The 22975-nt window shown below is 47.2% G+C and overlaps 1 protein-coding gene across 1 annotated transcript in view; it reads left to right on the forward strand.

Annotated features, from left to right (window-relative positions):
- The window catches only part of LOC149332578 (uncharacterized), a 64773-nt gene that overhangs the window by 36396 nt on the left and 5402 nt on the right, over positions 1 to 22975 (forward strand). Inside the window, exon 3 of the mRNA XM_089557529.1 lies at positions 12727 to 12902. Coding sequence (XP_089413655.1) covers positions 12727 to 12902 — 176 coding nt within the window. The remainder of the gene's footprint in view (positions 1 to 12726; positions 12903 to 22975) is intronic.

A 22975-nucleotide genomic window follows, 5' to 3' on the forward strand; every position in this document is an offset into this window, starting at 1 on the left:
TGTACCCGGAAAAGGAGGGGACCTCCATATTTATCCGCGGGCGCGATGCTGTCGCCGATGCTACCGATGCTGCGGCCTGGTTGGCGGCAGCCACCGAGCCGAGCTGACGGGCCAATGCGGCAAACATCTCAGTCACCTGCCCCATTACGGCCGCCGCGTCGGCCGTCTCACTACCGGCTGCCCCGCCATCCAAAGCCGTGGCTGAAACATCCTTTCTGGGAGGCATAGTTCGCGCTAACTGTCCGGCCGCACCGGCTAACTGCTCATGGCAACAAGAACATTCACATGCACAACAATCTATCTACAAACACGCGGAAATACACAACAGAAAACGCCCGAAAACTACATAAATAACACAAGACCCCTAACAAATTTACAAGACTACACAAGTCGCTACGCTACCCCGCGAACATTCCGCCTGACCCGCTCCTTAACCCTATCGGTCCGGCGTGGCCCCGAACAAAGAGGGCCTGCCACGAGTCTGGCTGCACATCCCAAAATCGGCAGAGAAATCGTCCACAAGGTGTTAATTAAAGCCGCACGTTGGGCGCCATTATTTGTGGGCAATTCCTCTGCGCGGGGACGCACAGGCAGTCACTCGAGGCAGGACTTCGTACAAACGTTTATTCTCACATGGCAGGGGGGCCGGTCGTCGTCGTGGCAGCTGGGTCAGGTGGTCCTTTCGGCAGGGCTGGTCCAGGAGCGAGAGACCGCGAGCCTCTCCGGTCTCGCCTTATAAAGGCTTTCTCCTCGCCTCTCTCCCCCCGCCCCACCACTCGGGAAGAAGGGTTCCAGACTACCCGCGGTGAGCGGCGCGGGATTTGACTTGCCCGCGAGCAGACCCTACAAGCTGCAGATCACATTGTATCCACCGAGTATCTCCACAGGCGAAAACCATGGAGTCTCGTTTTATTGTGTGCATATTAATCGCATAACTTCATGCCGTGCCACTTAAGCCAGCGCTCCTTTAATACTCGTGGAACGTGCGCGTAAGGGTTTTTGTTTGATCAGAAGCCCATTGTGTACCAATCAGTGCCGATGAAATCCTTGCCACAAGCTCCTTAATAGGCTGCAACCCGTCCTGTTGTCCGCCACTACTGAACAAGACGCTCATTCTGTCTTCCGTTTCCCACTGCCAACCGAGAATTACTTTTTCTGCTTCCCATGTTGATAACGGTTCAAGGCATTCAGGATTATTTATGCCCCTTGTGCTCTAAAGTAAAGACCAGCCATTCGAGGCTTGAATTGTTCGACGAGTTATTAAAACCAATTGAAAGCGCTAACTCTGAATGTGGCCACCTAACCCTCTTCCCGATGACGTCACTGAAAAAGTGGAACTTATAGCGCGGTGGAGCAGGTCACCCGTTCAGCCCTATTAAAGCCAATTGCGATGTGGATGATGAATCACCCTTCCATCTCCAACAACGTACACGCTAACCGCTCTTGCTCCATATACATACGCAGCTGTGCGAGTGTCGGAGAAATTTCAAAATAATGGCCGCCGTGATGGCTGAGTGGTTATGGTGCTCAGCTAATGACTCGAAAGACGTGGATTCGATCCAGGCTCCGGCGATTGTACTCGATGCAGGCTAAGTTCAAGAGCCAAGTGTTCTGTACGATATCAGCGCGCGTTGAAGAATCCCAGGTGGTCGAAATTATCAGGAGCCCTCTATTACGGCGTCCCTTATAGCGTGAGATGCTTTCGGATGTTAAATTTAACAATTGCTGTGTTTTTTTTTAGGTTGTTCAACATTTGGAACAAGCACGTGCATTGGCGATGCACCAAGGGCGGCAGGTTCACTGCCTCTACCCACAGCTCGAACGTGCCCGCTATTAGTGCGATAGCATTATTCCGATGAATGCATAAACTCCAAGCAATGTTTTGCGTTGTTTGTGGGTTTTTGCCAAGTGACATCAATAAAAATCACCAAACATTGCCCCGTATGGGAGTCGAACCCGCGAGAGCGCGGCGAAAGGATCAGCTTCGCTGTCCACTGCACGATAGCATTAGGCTCCGCAGCCGATCACGCCTGGTGTTAACTGAAGCACACTCTCGCGGTGTGCATTGCACATCGTCGCCTTTTATTTTTTTAAAGTGATGTTTATTACCTCAGGAAATTAAAGGGTATGCAATTATGGATGACGAGGATGCTTATATAAATGAAAAAAAGTTCGCTGATGTAAAGAAGTTGAGCAGCGTCGCCTTCATCAACTTCCATCTCCGGCGCGAATAAATAGACAATTTTCTGTCTTCTTCTTTGTCGTAATCGTTCATGCAATTATTTCGCACGCTTACAGAATTAAGGCATAAATTCTATAACACTTTTTTTTCTCCTTGCCTTTGTTAGTAGACCACTGCGTTACTTGCTCTCAGCCCCTTTCACGACTCAACCATGGTGCTTTACTCTCACTCATGCTGCGACGTCAGTCTTTTCAATTTTATTTTTTTGTACTGTTATTCTAAGCAAAAAGAAATCCACGAGAAGGGTGACAACTAAGGCGTCGCGACCAATGGCCGTCAATAGAATTCAGCGCACTTAGTGCATCAGGAAGTGAAGTCAGCAGACCCGGCCACACGTGGACAAGAGAGGAGTGACGGGGTGGCACTGCGTTACGCAAGTGCTTGCACCGACCGGTGGCCCCAAGGTTTGGGGAAGTCACGTGACCAGGGCAGTGGAGATTGTTTCGTGAGGAGTACGAGCTTCACACAGTGGCATTTTGTATCACTCAGTATTTTATTACACTAAAATAATGAAGAACTAGAAGAACAAATTATAAGCTTCCATATTAGAAGTATAAGCATATAGACAAAAAAAAAAAAGGCCACTAAACTTTATCATTTTCCAAAATGACTGCAACCCGTTTTCAAAATTCGCAAGAAATTTATATGAAGAGGAGCCGAAGCCTTTATAAAGACATCAAAAGTGCTCACTGCATATTTGCGTCGACCACGAAACTTTGGATGCGCCGTAGAAAAAATTCCACGAATTGGAACTTCATGAAGAAAGTTAGCCGGCGAAATCCTATAATCACATGTTTATGCATCATGCACTTTTTCCGCGCCTTTAAAACTGTTAACTGTTAACCGCATAACGCCTGAATTGATACTAAATTGTGCCTCTCGAAGCTGCGCGAGGACTCTGTCGACCGTGAGAAAACAAATTTTCGCGTTTAAAACGTAGTGAAAGGAATCTGTCGTTCCCCTGTGCCGCACTCACCTTCGACCCCCCCCCCCCCCCCCCCCTTTTTTTTTTCGCAGCATTCAGCACCAAAACTGGTGCCATAGGGTCACCACAGAATAAAAAGAGAAGAGGGGGAGGGGAGGGGGGAGGGGGGAGGAGGCAGAGCGATAGTGTCGTTTCACAAAAGACTAATGACTTTTCAAACTGCGACAAGAATAAAAAAAGACGAACATAAGAGAACGGCGTACCCCACCCGCCCTGCCTTTGTTCACCGAATCCTATCCCTCGCGGTCTCTTTAAAACGCGTTGTGCCCTTCCGTTTCCATTTTTTTTTCACTGCACTTCCAAAGAAAAGGAAGGCAGTCAAAAGTGCTGAACGCTGCTCCATTTCTTTAATGGTTCATGAATGCTTTTCTGAATGCTTTTGAATGTACACGCGGCCCCGGAGGACCAAACAGGGCACGCGACCTCATCCCGAATTTTTCAAAGCTTTTAAAAAGAGATTAAGTGGCTGGTCGACAGGGCGACACGGACACGATGTCTGGGGTGTCGATGAAGCGATACCAGCGAAGAGCAGCGTTTCGGAGTGGGCGGGGGTGTTTTGTTTTATTCGCCTTAGTTGACTCGTCGCCTGTGAGAGAGTACAACCCGCAAGAGCGCGTTGCCAGCAGCAAATGGAACTTGAGTGATCGCGATGCTAGCCAGTGCGTGTCAGAGGCCCGCCGTTACAGATGGATCGCTGCGCGCTTCTCGTCGAAATTCGAACGCGCCTCTGCCAAACTCCTTCCGGTGCATGCTTTATTTAAAACTGGAACCTGTTCTTTGTTTACTTTAAACGAATTTGGGGCAGGCTCTACTTCCTGCACTCGCTATTGTGCAACCAAGTTTCCTATTTTTGTGCAGACTACAAGAACATGCCTTGAGTCATGGCTGGTGACGTGTCACCGAGCGCTTTAGTACATCGGGTGAAGGAATCACAGTTGGAGGAGCCCGTCGCACTAAACAAATTCTAAATAATTTCACTAGAAACCTCTCCTTCGGCAATTTCACCCACATTCCTATCCGCAATGTGTATGGTGAGCGTTTAGTGCAGTCTGCTGGAGTAAAAATCAGGAACGCGATACCGATTTCTCTGAATGACTCACACAGTTTTGCTGGTACGTTTAAGAAACAATAATTGATTTAATCTCAAATTTTTTTTCCCTAATCATTTTCTGTTATTATGTACTTCGTATGTAACACGTTAGTTTGTACTCACACTCAATGTCCGAAAGTTCTCTTTGCATATCATGTTTCAAAGCTATTTTATTTTTTGTGTTGACTAATGTTATCTACTAGTGTTATTTATACTGCTTTGCTTTTATTCTTGTTTGTACATTTACGCTATTCTAATTAAGTCGCTGTTTTTTAATTTTCTTTTACGTATTTTGTGTACTTGGACCCGAACTAGCCGTTGGCTGTGGGTCCAAAAACTGTTTTGTATTTTTTGTAAAAGAAATGAAAAAAAAATTGAGTGAGAATTAAAACCTCGGTGTCTCTCATAGCCTTCTGCTGCTTGGGGACGAAAAATCCCTTAAATGAAGTGTAATCCGTTACCGCGATCCAATCGGTCCAAACAGTTTCTTGCTGGTCCCACCGTTGACATTTCATATTTGACTTTTTTTTTTCTCATTCGACTTCTTATTTAATCAAGAAATTGTACAAAAGAAGAGCAAACAAATATATGTTCGGCCAGCAGCCGAAGCTATAGTGCACGCCCACGAGGGAATATTAAGGTACCTTGCGTACGGCACTGTCGACTCATGCACGGGAAAGATCCAATATGCCTTCCACGTCGAGTACCAGGCACACCGCTACTATGCTCACCAGCACACCAGTCGGGGGAGCACAGCGATGTTGCGCTTCCAGGATCGCTTCCCCCGCTTGTTCCTACTGGCCCCGAAGCCCCCTTGCATAGACGCGGACAGTCGCGTGCCACTTATGCCGCGACTCCTGCTCGCTTCACAGGAGTGGCTGCGCCTGCGGGGGATGGCGAACCCAGCCGTATCAAACTTTCGGACGCCACCCCGCACACGTGAATCCGAAACGCAGCGCCCCTTCCCCGGCCTGCACAACTAACTGCTCGCAGTCAACGCCGGAACCTTTTGGCGTGCTGCCACAGCTTACGGGAGCACCATCGTATTCTCACCCCTCCAACCGTTCCTTCTTCTGTCCCTCATTTTTTTTATCGCTTTTTAGTTTTTAAGAATCTTTGATTTAAAAAAATAATAATCGTTATCAAACACTGACTGCGATACGATGTGAATGCTGTGCACTGATTTGTGGAGCACTGCGATCTTATCGTGACTCTGCTTCTCATCGAATAGCGGAAACACTCGCAAGCGCTCCTGTTGACGGTGGCATTGAGGCTTCGACTTACTACCTCGCCAGCTTTTCTATCCGATGAAAATTATGCCAAGTCGCGCGATTCATATTTCAGTAGGTATTTCAGTGCTATAACCAGAGGGGAGTGGAAATCGTTTTCACTGGTGGCCCTCTGTATCTGCCATTTCGCTGTCTGTATTTGTTGGGCACGTGGTTCTGATTTTGTGACAACGGTGTTGGTGGGTCATTTTCGCAGGGAGCTGCTAACGAACAATTTCATGGCACAAGCTGGCTCGACATTTTTTTTTTGAGTGTAATAATTTGCAGGCAAAGAAAGAGCATAAAAATGGAGCTAAAACATTACAATGAGAACGATGGAGTCGAAAGTCTAAACATTAAATGAAGATTAGGGAGAAGTCCATGTGGCACATCTATTCTGGAAGACGAATACCCGGTGGTTTTGGAGGCGGTTGTAATTTGTTAAATTCAAAATTTTGCTTTCCTTTTGTGTACCTTTTTTCCAGTTTATCAGCCAGTGCTACTAATGTGAAGAGGAAAGGTATATATGCTACTGTATTTTTAGACCTTAGGACAATGACGACGATGTCTGCTGCTTGAGAACAGATCAGAATCATCGGATTCAGATCTCGCGAAAATGCCCATACCAAGCCGACACTGCGAAGTATGATGTGGAAAGGACTAAGTTTTTTAAGTCCGCTTCCAAAACTCGTGACTGAATACAGGTTTGTCATTACGGTCGAAAAATTAGGAATCAGCCTCAAGAAAACAGGCTGACACTCTTTTAAAAAGGGTGCCCTACTTCCTGAAGCCTTCTTTTGCTGTCCAAAATCATACAGAGAAACTGGACCTTCGCCATTATCTTGCTCGTAAACACATCGAAAGGGGACCCGTAGTTCGCATTTTCCCGTAGACAGTGGTTAAACTGCCTCCTCTCTCAATTCTCTCCATCCGTCTTCCGTTCTTCCCATCCCAAGACCACCTAATCCAGAGACCTCATCAGGGACACAAACCTCCCGCCTTCTTTCCACTTGAAGTTCCACCCTCACCGGTTCGTGCAAGGAAGAAATTTAACACGGCTGCGGCTTCCAACTTGGCTGTTTTCCCACTTGGGCCAAGGGCCTATATCTGGAATGTGTGAGGGTGTAGGGCGAAGGTGTGGGGCCCACGGGTGGGGTGCGGATGGTGCATGAGAGAGGTTGCGCTTTGCGAGGAGAGTATAATAGAGTAAGCTAAACATTCGTCTCCGGACGACCTGCGGCTCGCACGGCAGGCATGCACGGGGACCGTGTCACTTGTTCCCCCAAACAGAAGATAAATTGTTCTCAAAGTCATTTTTCCTGAACGTCGTTGTAAAGGGAAATAAAAGGGAACGCGGTACCCGTGTTCGTGAACGCTGACGTGAAGTTGACGGAAAACAGCAAAGAAAAAAAAAACGAAAGTAGCTTCACGCTGGCAGAAGGGCTACGCTGGGCCCGGAACAACCTGGTTGGCACGTGTTTCCTCTCTCAAGTGCGCCAGTCGTACAGAGACGCATGGCTATTGTTTTCTCGTGCGCGCTCCCTGTGCAGTCGGGCAACTTATACGCTTGTTAGGGTCAAAATGATCAGGGGCTGTCCGTTATTTTTTTTTCATGCACTTATGCATTGAGGCTTGCGGAGAGCAAGGGTGGCCTGTCCGCCTCTTTAAGAGCGGGTGGTTGCTGTTTTATTACGCGGATTCAGGGTAACTAATGATTTTAGGAAGTGAGTCGTTTCGTTAATGTTCTTTGGACTATAGGTCTTCATAACATTCAGAGGCGAGACTGATGAGCTTATTGTGCAGGCGTTTGTATGGATCATACCCAACAATTCCAGACAAAAGCATTTTTGAGCGAAAACTGTTTATGAACGCATTTGTTTCTTATAATGCAAGGTTTTTACTCTAACAATTAATAAAGCCACAGATCACCTGATGGCAGTCTCGCATCTTTTTTTCTATTAACATTTTTTGCTATCGCTAAAAGTGTTTCCCATTGGTTTTTTTATGGCATTCTTCATTGTTCGATGCGATCGATGGAAACACTTTAAAAGAAATATTTTGCCACATATCAGAAGAATGAGCCATTACCTTCAGTGTTTCTATAAGAGTATCGAACATTTTTTTCAAAATGTTGGACATGCTGTGTATGTAAATGTGTGCGTGCAAGCATGCGTACAGCAATGCGGCATGCAGCGCCAACCCACTTTTTTACACAATGCGAAACATGCGACTTAGGAAATTTATTGATGCTCATGAAATAACGCTATAAAAGCAATCTCCTTCAAAAATAAGACCGCACCTGCAGTTTTTTACAATGTGATGACAAGTTACCCGGTAGAATGGCTTGCTGGCCCCGGAATCTATGCTCACGTGACTGCCATCCGGGCAACGTTCAGATTAACTTATGTATGCACAATGAAATATTAATGCGATTCTATGCGCTGTTACTGACACGGAGCATCAAACTTAAGCGCACACCTGAGAACCCGAAAAATGGTGCCAAATTTTTAAATTGATGCCATTAACGGAGAACGAAATTTGCTTTGCGGTCACCAAAGATCGCAGCTTGCAGTACCGGCTGCTCCCCGGGATAACAATGGGACACACGCCAAATGGGGACAGTGATAGGTTTAACGGCCGTTCCCCACCAGATGTGGTCAAAACGGACGGCAGCCCTAGGGTGACCCCAGTACGCCTGCGTGCGGTCATTTTTGTTTTCTCGCGAAGAAAACAAGAAGAAAAAGCAGATTTCAAGAGAAGGGGAAAAAAAAGTCTGGACATTTCATGAACGAACGACAAGCTCAGTCCACACACTCACAAACTTCACCGCACTTGTGAACAGAGATGATCGATGGAGCTCATTGTTGTAAATCCTCGGACAACTGGACCTCTCAGCGACAGGGTCAAAATTCATCGACACGACCCAGTGGTCGTTGTTTGAGCAGCACAGCTACGGCTAACGTGCAGGTGGGGCCACGGAACGGAAAGATATGAAAGCGCTGCAATATCAAGACATCCGTTGCAACTGCACTGTAAAGGGCCATAGATGACCACAAATACGTATCAGCGGATATTCGCGAAAAATGCAGAGAAGCAAACGAGAATCATATCGTAAACCTGCCTTCCTCTTTGTCGTTTCTTTATTCCATCTCTTTCACTTCACAAACATACTCAGATCGAATAGACACAATCTTACACACTTGTGCAGCCCAAATTTCAACTAAACTACGTTGCTTGTAAACTGACGAAACCTAGACGAGCGAACGGAAGGATGCGGGTCACTTTTTCGGATGCTGGAGGGGTGTGTGCGTTCTGTATGTTTTTCTCGAACCAAGGAGAGCGTTAAAGAGTGCTAAATAAGATGTTTGACGAGTTATGTAACAGTTAAATTTAATCTGCGCGTCATAAATCACAAGCAAGTGGGACACAAACAGATGGTACTCGGCTAGAGCTGGGTGAGCCGGTTCTACTATCTGGCAACAATCGCAGCAATGGAGACGCGGCCGATGCATGGCGAAGTAGGGGAACTTTAAGATTCGTCGTGTTGAGTAACGTTGCGGTGAACATCCTCAGGTGTATTGCAGACTCTGTGGGGACCTTTTCTCATTCCGGCTGTTTATCTTCCCAGATTAGCATTGCTACATGTGGCAACTTGAACTGTCGCGGGGTTTAGAAGCGACTAGACGAAAAAAGCACAAAGTAATTCAACGCGTATAGATGGGTTCGGCTAGCTGGCTGTGCCAACAGTAATTTGATAAGACCCCATTTCGGCCACGGCTTCCCGCAGACCGAGCTCTGACCGAGAGGGTGAGGGAGGGTGAAGGGCAAGAGAGGCGATCAATATGCCCCTCAACAACGGATAATGTGCAAAGGGCATTCGTTCGCAGTGGTCTGTTTCACTATTGGCGAAACACGGTGTGGGACGAATCCGCAATATCTATCTCGACTAAGAAGCTCCCGCGGCACGCAGCGATATCATGGAGTTTCTCACTCATGCTCTAATTACGTCTGCGACGCCTGGATTTCAACTAGACTACGCAGAAGTTCGAACCAATGCTGTCACTACAACAAGCACTGTTACAATATAGTCAGGTTCCTTTACGTGGCGACCTACTTGAACGCTCTCGGCGAATTATTTGGGTTGGTTTATGGGGGTTTAACGTCTCAAACCGACTCAGGCTACGAGGGACGCCGTAGTGAAGGGCCTCAGAAATTTCGGGCACCTCAACGAATCATTTTTAGACCTAAGCCACACGGCACAAGAAACTGGGAGAAATGGCTGCCGGGTTAACACCATACGAAAGTCGTTAAGCAGCATCGACGCCTCTCGAAAACAACAGCTTGTGCGTTTCAGTTCTGCCTATCAAAACTAGAGACTTCAAAACAGAACCGAGAGTCGTTCAAACGTTTTTTTTTTCTTTACGCTAGTACAAGATTTTATCAAGACAATCTCCTCCCTCTCCTTCGTTCCCAATTTAAGTACGGCCAGAAACGACATAACACCATGGGCATACTGCAAGATGTCTTTAGTGCATTAGGTTACAGACTGCTCTGTTTCTCTTTACTTTTTACCAGGCCCTATGTAAAGCTTGGAGGGGAGGGGGGGGGGGGGGGTAGCGTTACTTGGCTGCTTGTTCCTCCCACATCGTAATGCACTCCCGGTCCGTGTGAGACTATTCTCGTCCAAATATGCTCGTATTACACTACTTGATACTTAGACGGTGCTTGAAGAATAACCGTCGTGACAAATGCGCCCCAGTGGGCGCTGCAGTCTCACTTTTGTATTTTTCATCGCTGGCAACTGTGGCGCCCCCTCTCGGCCAACGAAAGATACGGCAGTCACCGCGCGTTCGCGCCCTTTACCCCGATCTGTCCGCTCCGCGGCGTTGTGCCGCGCAGGGGAAAGCCGGCTTCTCGCGTGAGAACCCCATGGCGGTGCCGCAAAACACACGTGGTGCTGCCCGGGTACGGTTCGCGCTCTCCTCGATACCGACTGCGGCGAGTGCGGACGGCTAGTCGCAACTGCGAAGGCATGGTGTATTTGTTCGTGCGGCGTGCTATGGACACGAAAGACTTTGTGAAAGCCTGTGAATCTTGTCTCGCGACCACCCAGCTCTGTGGGGTTGTCAATCCGCTGCTGCTTCCCATGGATAACAGCCGCGTGTTAGGTCACCTGCATAAAGGTGAGCAGTCAGGTTTCTTGCACATATCACTAATGCGGCGAGGAAAGCGCGGACTGTTCTCATCGCACGTAAGTTTCCAAGGGATAGAGTACACTCACCAGATTGAAGAAGTGAATGTCGTTTCGAAAGCTGCAGTGAAGTTCGCTTTTCTAGTCCGGTTTTGACTGACGTTCAGAGTGAATAGTGGAGATTTGTCTTAACTACGTAAATGATATGCTGCTGCCTGACGGGAGGACTGACCATAGAACCTCTGGTAGTTGAGCAAGATTCAGAAATATGGAACATTAATATTTTGTGGAATCGAACATTAATGCTTATTATGTACAGAACTACCTTTCTTCGAACTCTTCGTTCGTTAGTTAATAGTAAAGTACTTTGTTCGATATCGCAGATATTTTCGACTTCGACGGTAATGTATTTCCGAAGTAAAAGACACGAAAAGTTTGCCATGGTGGCTTTGGTTAAGTTTTAATTGTTTTGAAAGTCTCTCTTTGATGATCAAGTTCAGCTGCCTAAACTTTCTATTAGCTATGCTCGCACCTTTCAATTAGCAATGCTCATTTCTTCAATGCGCTTGTAGTTGTCATACAACGCAATGCGTGAGGAAGGGGGGGGGGGGGCAGTGAGTGAGACGAAGATTTCTTTCTCTTCTACAGCAGGTTAACAATCCAAGAGTTGTTCGCACCCTTACAAAGGCTTGGTCTGCGCTTTGTGAAGGAAAAACTTTCTGATCAGAAAAATCTTCGTCTTTTACATTCGATGTCTAGACCTTGTGTAGTCTAGGCCGCATTAAATTTCTTCTTGTGGCCATTCGAGTACAGTGATTAAAGTAGCACTTCATCGTTCATCTTGTGCCTGATTAGGACACGGTCTTATAATCTGATATTGGGAATAGTTTTGAGATCAGATTTCATGGCTCATGTCTGCCAGTTTACATAGGTAATCGCTATTTTGAAACTGCTTGCCAAAAAACACTGCATCGATTATATATCCTGTTCTCACAAAATATTCTACCTAAAATTGATCCACTGGTAAAGAAAGAAGGAAAAAAAAGTTTGCGCGGCGCTATCGTTCAAATTATTGCGCTCAAGTAGCAGCAAGGCGGAATAAAAGACCTAAATAAAAATTTATCTTAGTGTTTTTGTTTCTTCGCATTGTGAAGAAATTTCCTCCGTTTTGCAAGTTTCGAGGCTTATATGTATATATATGATTGAGTGATTTGAGCGATGAAACTTCACCCAAAAGAACACGCTTCCCTATACTTTAAAGAGCGCCATTCTTGAAGCATAAGTCCGAAGGGAACTTCAAATGCATAAGCGGTCACAAACACAGAAGTTACCATAATTTGCGGCAACTCAGAGAGAGAGTGAGAGAGAAAGAGACATTAATGAAGAAAAGAGAGGCCTGCCTGCGGTAGCTCAGGTGTCCTTACATCATTTGTTGCTGCAATTCTGCTCCTTCTACGCCGCCTCCATTTATTATAATCACTTTAAAACTTCCTGCTGCGGACAGTCATGTTTTATGGCACATGAGCTACTTAAGGCTATCTTTTTGCAAATTTATTTTGGATATAAGATTTATTACTTTTGTTAAACTCTGTTCAAATCAAAGTATTAAAAGTGGAAAAATTGCTCTAGGTGTTTTAAAACTCACAAACAATTTTATAGTTCATCGATGCATCCTGAGGAATACTTGGCGTGTAAAAATCGGCAAAATGTCTCCGCATCGTCGTAAATGAACATACAAGCCAAAATGTGCCCCCGCGGACACCTCTATGCGACCTCCATCTAACTTTTTTTGTTGCGCTCCTCACGTTCTCCCCAATGGAAAGGTGTGTCCTGGACCTGTGCAGCCCATTAGGCGTTGATACGTATTTGCTCTGTAAGCATGATTTATTTTTCTTGCCATATGACTCCACCATCATAACTTACAAGCCGCGTAAATAACTCGGCGTGCAGGTGCTTCGACGCCCTCATCGCTTCCGGACCTGGTGACGTCCTGCGGCCGTAACAAAGACGAGTCCACCGTGGTGGCTGACGTCACGACGTGCTCAGCGACGACGGGTCGAGGCGGAGCCAAACATGTCGGCCGAAGGCTCCGGTACCTCTCCGACGAACTGGAAGCGGAGACTTCGGTGCGTGTCCTCTCAAGTCCTCTCCGCAACTGACCGATCTGCACGCTATACACCACAGTATAGCAATTTTGGGAAAGGACCTGGAATCGGCGTTGCCTCCACGCAGTAGTGCCTATGGCTTGGAACATCCGGACTGCTTACTAACTTCAGCTTTGAAAGCAATCGTACTTTTTCAGCGAAACGAACGAGATGGCTGTCTAGACAGGCCTTCCGTGATGAACGGATTTTTAAGATGGTGTGCCACTCAAGAGAGGAGATGCATTCCAGAAGACGAGGCGTAGACGTTACATTACCGTAACGCGAAATCTGGCCAGAATAATGAGAGAGCCTTGCACAGGTGACAGCCGTGGCCTGTGGAAGGCTCGCACCATGCAACCTGGTCATTTAGGGCAGCAGAGTTACGCCAGCGTCAAAGCCGCTGCAAAGGTACGCCAGCCTTACTTCCGCTGAAGCGCGCAACACAGAGCCCGCTCTCATCACCACTTAACGGCGTCAGTGACGCGCTTCTCGCAAGATGAGCTCACCGCAAAGCTTTATGTACTTTGTTTGCAACCATGGCAGTGAAAAACCGTCGCTTTAATTAGGAGAAAAGAAAATGGCTGTAACTCTCAGCAAAAAATTGGCGGAAATGCAAAAAAAAAAAATAACATAACAAGCTTGAGCGTTTTTGTTACCGAGGTTATAGATGACTTATTCTGCAACTGCGCTATCGTCGGTTACATCACGTGAGGATAAAAACAAGACATCTTCTTCCCAAAGGAACAGCTTAGAGTGTTACGCAACGGTTCTGTAAGGATCGAAACAGCAACACACAGCGTCGTACTAGACCGTGAATAATTCCTCCGGGCTACACTATCGGTGAATATTTTAGACGACCAAACCCCACGATTTCGCCTGCCCACGACACGCTTCCAGAGCAATGTAAGAGAATTGGGCGATGGAGGTGGCCGGACAGTCGCGGCTAGCGTGCAACAACCCACTTCGACGCGACAAAGCTCCCCCCGCGTTCAGTGGTCGGCCAGTATGGTGATCATGCGAAGGCGGGAGCTCTATCATAGCCTTACATACGATGGCGTTCACGCTTACGTGCGTGTGTTTGTGTGCGTGTGTCGGTGAAAGAGAAGAGACACGTAAAGCTAAAACATCTGTCCATCGCTCATAATTCGCACGAAGGTGTCTCGCCACATGCGTGAAACGACCAGGTGCTCATCCATCGCTTAATCGAGTTTGAAGCGAAGTGGCTCAATCACGCCAACCTCTAGTGTGATACGCGGCATAGAAAGAGCTACAGCATTAGTTTGTCTTTTTAGGGTGCACTCGGTTGCTGCTCTCGCGTCGGCAATCTCGCCGCCATGACAGTTGGCCCTTTGAGAAGGAGATGCGCTCTTAGCCACGCGACCGACTATGTCTGGCGAGAAGTTCGAAAAGCAAGCCTTGGGTGATTGACTAACTTTTTGCTAATGGTTCTACGTGGAGCTGCAAGGGTAACGATTAGCGCTAATAGGAAGGCATGACCGCAACTGTGTACGGACTTCACTAACTCGTTAAATTTCAGGATTGGAATTTAATTCAGGCAATATGCGTGGCTATTTTATTAGCGTACTTTGTGTAGAAGTATATCGAGTAAGTTCGCTGAGACGCGCCGCAAAGGCTTTCATCTTGTTTCGTTTTGAAGGAAAAGCACTTGTGCAATACTCGAGGCTGTCACTTTAGTTTTCTTTTAAAAAAGGCAATCCCGACTAGTTCTCCTTGAGATTTGTCTAAGGAACTTGCTTTTTCTCGCAGTGCCTGGAGAACTAAGAAAAAAAGATCATCGAAACACTTGGTAAGGGTTGACAGCTTATAGTTGTATCAATCTTGTTTGTGGAATAAGCATTCAATATAACGAGCAGGCCTTAGCATTAAGCGCTCCAGTTCTGAGTGAAGGCTTGTCAGCGTGGATTTCGTTTTCACTACGATGAGCACCACACCCGAAGGGGCTTTGATATCCGATAGCTCCCTCGTAAAGGAAATTCACAAAGAAACAGTGAAGAGGGGGGCTTGCTGAAGGCTGTCAAGAAATAAAAAAAAACGCACACCAGAGACATCACCACTCAGCCGAGCATGCATAGCGCTTGACAGCCAGCCGAAGCACTCAGAATATATGCGTGGAGATATCGTAGTCTATCGCCGCCCATGTGGCCAGGTTCCCACACTTCTCTGAGCGGAGAACAGCGTCACGGCGTGCTCCAGGAGAGCTGAACTGGGCGCTGTGGGCGTGAATGGTAATACCGCCGCCTACCTCAAACGAGGAGAGCGTGATGAGAATGAAAGGGCTGGAAACCGTCTGAGCCATGCCAGGGATGGTAGCAAAGGCGAAACAAAATTTGTGAGCGGGCAACGCGTGAGCGACTCTCTGCAAGGAGAGTGTGACGTGAACTAGAAAATAACTGCACTGAATAACTGAACTAAAAAATGCACTGTATGGAACCAACAGGAGATGTCAGGAAGCAAGCAAGGAGCATGGCTTTATATGACAGCGTTGGCGTAAAAGGGAGGTTCACCCTGCGTGTGTAGTTTTCTAAATAGTTTTTGTGTTGCAAGAATTCTTTTTATAGATGAAATGAAATTTAAGCGCACACGAAAAACGCACACAAGAGGAGGATACACACAGGACAGGCGCTAACTTCATCTGATTTATTCGCAGGTAAGAGAGCGAAAATATACACATAAAACGAGGCATGCGCAGTAAAGAAACAGATCGTCATATCACAATGCGTGCTCAAGGTATCTGTATTCTGCCTGCAAAAGATTAACTGATGTGTCACTCACACAGTCATGCCCCCTCTTCCTGATGTGAAATGCTTCTAATAATTCACGTGCCGTCTTATCACCGCTCCTGCCAAGTAACTTTATCTCCTTCAGCCGCGGCTCGCACGCTCTGCAGTTCGCGCAATGGTCTGCCAAATGTGTCCGTCCACCCCTTAATGCCCGCAAATGTTCCCCCGCAAATGTTCTTTTCACGACCTCAAAAAGACCAGCTGCATAGCGCTTTCTCTTAACAGCAATTCCTCATGCATCTGGCAACAAAGCAAAAGCGCATTAGTGCTGGTCGCTTCATCCAGAAGGAAACTATTGCGAGGTCTTTATTTTTGTGCCCAAAGCTGCTGCCTCCGCAAGAAACTTCAACAAAAGCCTGATCGTAAACCGCTGAACTTTCCTGACGGTTTGAACACGCACAGTTTTCTCTTGACGAAGATTACGTGCAGTGCTTTCGAAAGTTGCAAAGTCACTGGGCGTAATATGGCTTCTGTTAGTGAGCTGTGACAGGACGTAGCCTGGCTTTCTGCCTGAAAAGTAAAGGGGATGTCTTTTTTCAGCGTTTAAATTGTTATGAGCGCAAGGAGTTCAAAAGTCCGATTGATTGCCAGCGCGAGAGCCAAAATTGTCTCCTAGAACACGCACGGGAGACCTATTATGAGACCACACGGGACGGTGCGGTGAACTCCTTACGAGAACAAGTTATTTTGCCTGCGCGGCAGCCCAGCCTGGTCACAAAACAAATGGCGAAGCCTTTTTAGTCAAATGTAGATGTGCCAGATCGGGTTGTGCCTCACTCCAACTGTCTTTCAAATTCAGACTGCTCGGAGTAAGAGAGCGAGCTTTGTTACTAATGCAGCCAAGTGCCGGCGAGCGCGTAAAATAACCGAAAAGGTTCCCCCTAAGAAAGACTGCTGCCGCAGAAGCCAGTAATGGAACGAAAAAGCAGATCTCCTGCTGGCACACATGATGCGTACGAAAGTACACAGCGCGCGAAACACGAACAAATGCATCACATCCCAAGCAGCGGCCACGAAGCCCCTTACTTCGCAAAGAGCCGAAAAAAAAAAAGTTGAATGGAGCTAAGGAACGTTAAGAGTAGTGTACCGCTTGTACATACCTTAGCTGTTCATCCTGAGAAGATGGTGCAAGTGCTGACCCGCTGATGACGCAGGCAGAACTAGCTACCTTATCACGCAGTGCTTGTCAGCGGGTCCTCGAACAGTGATACATATCCACGTAAAACGCATCCTCCTGCCGTCAACCCCACAATAGCTAACCGCCAATCTTTGTACAAGTAAACAATGGGCAGCGCAAGCGTATCCGACGTAAAGAATGAAGCATATAATACATGCACTCAATACGAGTAGATTTAAAATGCATTCTTTACTAACAGCTTCTTTGCAATGAACACTCGTATCACTGAGGTGCGTAGTAGGACGAAGAGCCGACCTAACCCTCTACCCACAATGACACCTAACGGCCCGGCCTGAGCAAACCCGCGTAATTGATGCGTGAATGGCCCGCGTCCAGAATGACTTAACTGTGGAAAAAAAAACATGACAGCCTAGACCGCAACAACAAACGAGGGTTAAAAGTGTGGGATTCGTTATCCGGCGCTTTTATAAGAGCAGATAATGCGACTGAACACACCGATTTACCCTCCACTTCCGTCAACAATGCGCATTCAGATGCTCCCTTCATAACCCACTGCGGGACACGAAAGTGTTAATGCACTTGTGTGGTTCTAAAAAACCGGTCTTACCCTGACCCTTTTCTCAAAGAGTACTTAATGTTTCCGCCTTATCGAGAAAAGCCGGTTTTAGGAGCATCGAGATGTTACGGTCTCTCTTTGAAAGGCAGGTGGAGAGATGGGCCGATGCGGCGAGGTCTAATTAGACCAAGAGGAGGGAAGTTTTTCCCGACAAAATGTCCGCACATACGCACTAGAGACACGGCTCGGTTGAAGGAAGGCTCACTCGGCGGACGCCGCCACCAACACGACCCTAACCAAAGCCAAGCGGAACAAATGGGGAAGTAACGAGAAAGTAAGGAAGAACAGGATTCCAGTGCACAATGGCGGCATTTCGTGAAAAGCGCGGGAAAAACAACTGAAAGCAGAGAAGAGCGCTTCTTTATTTTTTTTTCCTTCAAACGAAACGGGTGCTCCCTCATTTGCCGAGGCTGCGAGTCATCGAGAAAGTGTTTGAGCCAGTTACACGATGGTTGCTCAAAAGAGCGGTAAAAAACCAAAAAGCAAAACAGGAAAGGGACATTGAGGATGAAAGACGCGCTCGAGTCGAGAGTCATCAAGCGCTGACACCCCGACGATGAGCCGCGTTGGACGGCGGCAGTCGGCTGACCCGCCGGGGCTGCTCTAGCTATACGGCGGTCTCACTCGGGCTGGGGAGGGAGCAGTTAGAGAGCATGGCCGCCGAACTGCGGGCTGGGCTTCTCTTTTTTATTTTTGCTAGCAGGCCGGGAAAGAGTCGTCCTTATTGTGACGAGGGCGTCCCCATTGCTTCGCCGCACTCTCCGTTGAAGTGGTAACTGGTTTTGTTCACTCCCACCCTCCGATTTCCATTTCCGTGCGTCGGGCACTGCGTGCGTTTCTGGCAAACCTGCGCATTTGGTTTTGATTTTGCTTCTACGCTCTGCTCTCTCCTATCGCCGCGTTCAGACGAGCCAAGTGTGTAATCAAAACACAAGAGCCTGTGTAGTTGGGAGACGGGTAAGGGAGGGTGGCGAGGAAAAGAATAAAACGAATAAGAAACATTCTAAAACAGCGCACACAAGACACGGACAACAGGAAGAGACGTACAAACAAGCGCTGTTTGTACAGCGCCTGTTTGTACGTCTCCTCCTGTTGTCCGTGTCTTTTATGCGCTGTTTTAGAATGAACACCCACCAACTCGCCCAAGCTTTCACCTTAGAATAAAAAACGTAAGGAATAAAGGAAAGAAAAGGAATAAGAAATGTACGCTCTTCGAGGTTGTGCAGCAAACAGACTGCAATGTTCGCAGCGGCGATTTAGCAGGAAAACTTGAACACGCTCTTAGCGATGCTTGGGTATTACCTCTGTGGAAAAAAAATATCAACTGGAGGAGGAGGATAGAGATTCAAGGCATATCTGGCTGCCGAAGATATCCTGATAGCTCCAGCTTACCTAAGGAACCACAGGATTTCGTGGCATACAAAGCTTGAAATGCCATGAGGAGGTCTCTTTCTCTGTTCTAATCAAAAAATCTTTAACGTACAGACATGGACAAATGCTTGCGGATGCAGGTTCGAAAAAAAAATATTCATTTCTGTGTGATTCAGCAGAGTAAGTCAATAAAAAGCAGTGAAGCATGAGAGAACATGCACGTTCCATGTTCCATATTCCAGAAAAACACCCCCTGAATAAGGCAACACAGAAACGTTTTCTTTTTCTCCGAATGCGAATTCCGCAAACTTTTGTCCATTTATGTACAGGAGCAATTCGACTAGGCATTGGAGTAAAAAAGGAAACTAGTAAGCGATGAATGAAGGCAAGCTGACATATATGTCGCCATCTATGCTACAGAGTTAAATGGCTCGCAATAGAACCACAAACTGGCTGTGATCACGACGCTCTGCGGTACTTCTCTCAGGTTGAAAACCATGTTCTACGCATTTTTATTCCTTCCCTCTGAATGACAGAGCTCAGCAAATTCTTCCGTAGGGTAAAACTCGGTACTGCTGCATTAAGTGTTATTAGTTGGAAAAACACCAGCTGATTTTTTTGCCGCCCTAATAGGGTGCTCTGCACTGCATGGTTTCAGGTATCAAAGACAGTTCAGACACGCTTCACGACAAAGAAAATGAGTAATAAAAATGAAAACAAAAAGAAGCGAAAGACGAAACAGGCAACACTTGCCCAAGTGCCAGAGTAAGCGAAGTACGGTTCATTCATGATTGATAACGCAAATATGATGAATTGTGCAGCGCTCTTTTTTCTTCATCAGTTGCGTTGAGTTGAACTGCGGCACTAAGCGCTGCTTTAGGTCTCGGTTTGCTGAGACCGTCGCGAGCACCGCCGGAATCTCCCACGTGAGCCCATTCGGCGAGCGCATCCATGCATGAAGCCCGGCAGAGCAGCTGGAGTCGATCGAGGCGCCCACTTGCGGCGGGGTCGGATGCCGCGGCTACCGCACGCATGGGCGCACGCAGTGATGAACTTCGGAACTTAAACACACCTTACGAGACAAGAAATGAAGTCGTAAAATAGGTGTGGCTTCACCCAGTGCATCGCCCCTTCCACATGCTATGTACGTAGTTTTGTACACAGTGAACTCACAGCTTTTTTCTGAAAATGTGCTGTAGCTAGCAGATATTTCTTTCTTTCAAACTAATCTCTTCATACTGAAACTGGGGTGCAGATCTTTAGGTGTTGTATTCCAGGAGTATAATATGATAGTATTCTGACAGAAAAATTTGCAGTTTGTGTTTTGCGGCAGCAGTGATTAGCGTTTCTTGTAATAGTGGTACCTTTGTCCTATACGCTTTGGAAACGGGAAAGTGAATGTAGCGGCTGAATACCAGCATTGATGAGTGTTGACATTAAAGGCTCGCTCTCACCCTAGATAACCTGAAATACTCGAATTGTCACTTGGATAAAATTAATAGTATCCCTAACGCTCAATTCACCCCTGCTTACGAGAAGTTGGGATCAACAGTTGTGACGAGGTCCTCCTCTTATAGCTGACCTTACAGTTCGGCGTGTTTCAGTGTTGTTCATTCATTGACTATCCATTGGCTACTCAACTAGCGATTTCAAAATCTACATTTTTTTTTTACCGCTTCCCAAGTAAGAAGACCACCTGTACTCTGCCTCGCAGAAATGTCAGTTCCTTATTCACCCAGCCTCCCTTCAGCCTTCAGCAACGCCTGCTTATTCCCACGTGGATGTTCTCACGTATGCCGACTCAAGCGAGTGGTCGGTTGAGCGATCGTACAATTTAGCCTTCTCACGGCGACCGCACGAGAGGAAGCGATGACCCTCCTTTCAGGCTCGGTTGCGCCGCTACCTGGACCACGCGATGAAACGCTCTGTGAGAAGCGCCGTGTAACGCCCACTCAGCACGATGAATGTGGAAAGCAAAGTGTACATACCCAGGCCTTCCCATCGCCGCGATCAGTAATAAGCGGTTGAATTAAGGGTGGCGGTTTGATGACGGCCTCTACCCCACGTCGTCTCCCTCAAACAGCCACATTTAGTTTGCAGCTTTATTCTTCTTCGTTCGATGCTGAAGCAAGTCAGCATCACTCGAATGAGCTTTCTCAGTGCGTCGATGTGAGTGAGACTTTCTGCAGCATTCCGTACCTTTATCTCTCTCCTGAATAAATTGCTTTGATTTGATTTTGATTTGATGTTTCTAGTGTTCAACACAACTCGTCCGCACAGAATATCTCGACGTGCACATCCTCTTTTCTAAGAAATTCAGATGAAAAAAAAACGAAGTCGTGTAGGTTTTAAAAGAATAGGAGAAGTGCTATAAAACTACTTATTTCCAATAGAATATATTACTGGTGTCCTAAAAGGACTACTCACGCTTGCCCACCACATCTGCAAGATAAAGCGGTGAGTCTCAAAAAGTTTCTTAACGTTTGTAATGGTGCCTCGAGGAAAAAAATGCCACAACTAATAATTTTCAGTTGTTATTCAGAAGGCTTTTTTTTTTTACTATTCGGTTACCTTTTTTCGCTGTTTGTTGACTGTCGCCATCTCCGCTACAAAGGTTTACCTCTTAAGCTTGCTCTTCAGTCGTTAAAAAAGTTCCTTTTTTTGCTCATCTGTTCTACCTCTCTTTGTCGCATCCCAAACCTTTATCTTATATCGGCTTCTACGCCTCAGTGTTGTGGTCTGTCCATTAAAAAAGGGCTAAGCCTATACGCGAAGAAAGCAACACTTAATAATTTGAGATTATTTGCATGTTCCGTGGCCCTGTATGACGTCGATGAACAGAACGCTTACTGGAGCATAGGTTCGATCCCGGCCGCGGCGGTCAAACTCAGATGCAGGCGAAACTCTAGAGGCCCGTGTACTGTGCGATGTCAGTGCACGTTAAAGAACCCCATGGGGTCGAAACATCCAGAGCCCGTCACTACGGCGCCCCTCATAGCTTGAGTCGCGTTGAGACGTTAAAGCCCCGTAGAATACATTAAACTGATGGAAACAAAACTTGGAGAACGTAGTGTGTTTGCGAGCTGGTTGTAATTCATGCCTCTTCCTCGGTCGTGGTACCTGCTGACTCATAACACCCCGCGACAAGGCACCCAGAGGAAAAAGCAAGCGTGCCAAACGATGAGCGTGAATTATGCTGCCCCCCCCCCCCCCCCCCCTCCTTCCTCCTTCCTCCCTCCCCATTCCTACCGCCTGGACTCCGAACGGGTTAGAACAAGCACCGTACACACCATCCTGCTAATTCGCCTGGGGTATGAACGCTTGGCGCTCCAGACACTGTCTCTCAGCCTGCCACGTAGCGTCAGTACCGCACCCAACGCTTCGCGCCTGCTTGCGTTTTACGGCTGTTAAACCTTTGAGCGCACGCTCTAATGGGCGCGAAAGGAAGGACCCGCCGAGCCCACCAGATGGCGCCTTCCCTCGCGCCGTTTCGGACAACCTCCGCGCTCTCCGTAGTACGCACATACCCCACTCGTTCTTTCTTTCTAAAACAGCGGAGCATCCACCACGACGTGCATGTGCCACAGTGACAGAAGATGTGTCACCGCATTGTTTCAAACTTCGGAGAGGGGATGCTGGGAGGGCAGCTTCCTCCCGGAGTCTCGTTAACGGGTGCACCTTTGCGGGATACGAATAACGGAAGCAGGAAGCGCATATCACCGTGAGACGCGATACTGCCACCTGGTGTCACGTTTCGGCGCAAGTTTTCAAGTGGCCACAGACGCTGTGATGATCCATCATGAAGCTCGCAGAGATGCATGAGCGTTGTCACTTTGCTTGACGGCATCCTATCCTGTTCAGACATGGTGAAGTTTTGCGGAAAGCACACACGAAAGACGGGACATGGCAGGAGTGCATCTGTTATTTTTGCCATAAAAATAGACCTAAAGAGTTCGCTTTACACTTTCCGATCACCTTAGCCTCTGGTCAGAGGGAGAGCATCTTTGCTTCTGGAAGACGCGTGATCGCACATAAAAAAAAAGAAAGATCATAGTATGCTACAGCATTCGTAAACAAGTCGATACAAATATTTCACTTGACATTCATGCCCTGTTCATAGGTTTCCCTA

This window comes from Amblyomma mixtum, chromosome 8, assembly GCF_055824585.1.
Source record: "Amblyomma mixtum isolate Tamu chromosome 8, ASM5582458v1, whole genome shotgun sequence".
Taxonomy (NCBI): domain Eukaryota; kingdom Metazoa; phylum Arthropoda; class Arachnida; order Ixodida; family Ixodidae; genus Amblyomma; species Amblyomma mixtum.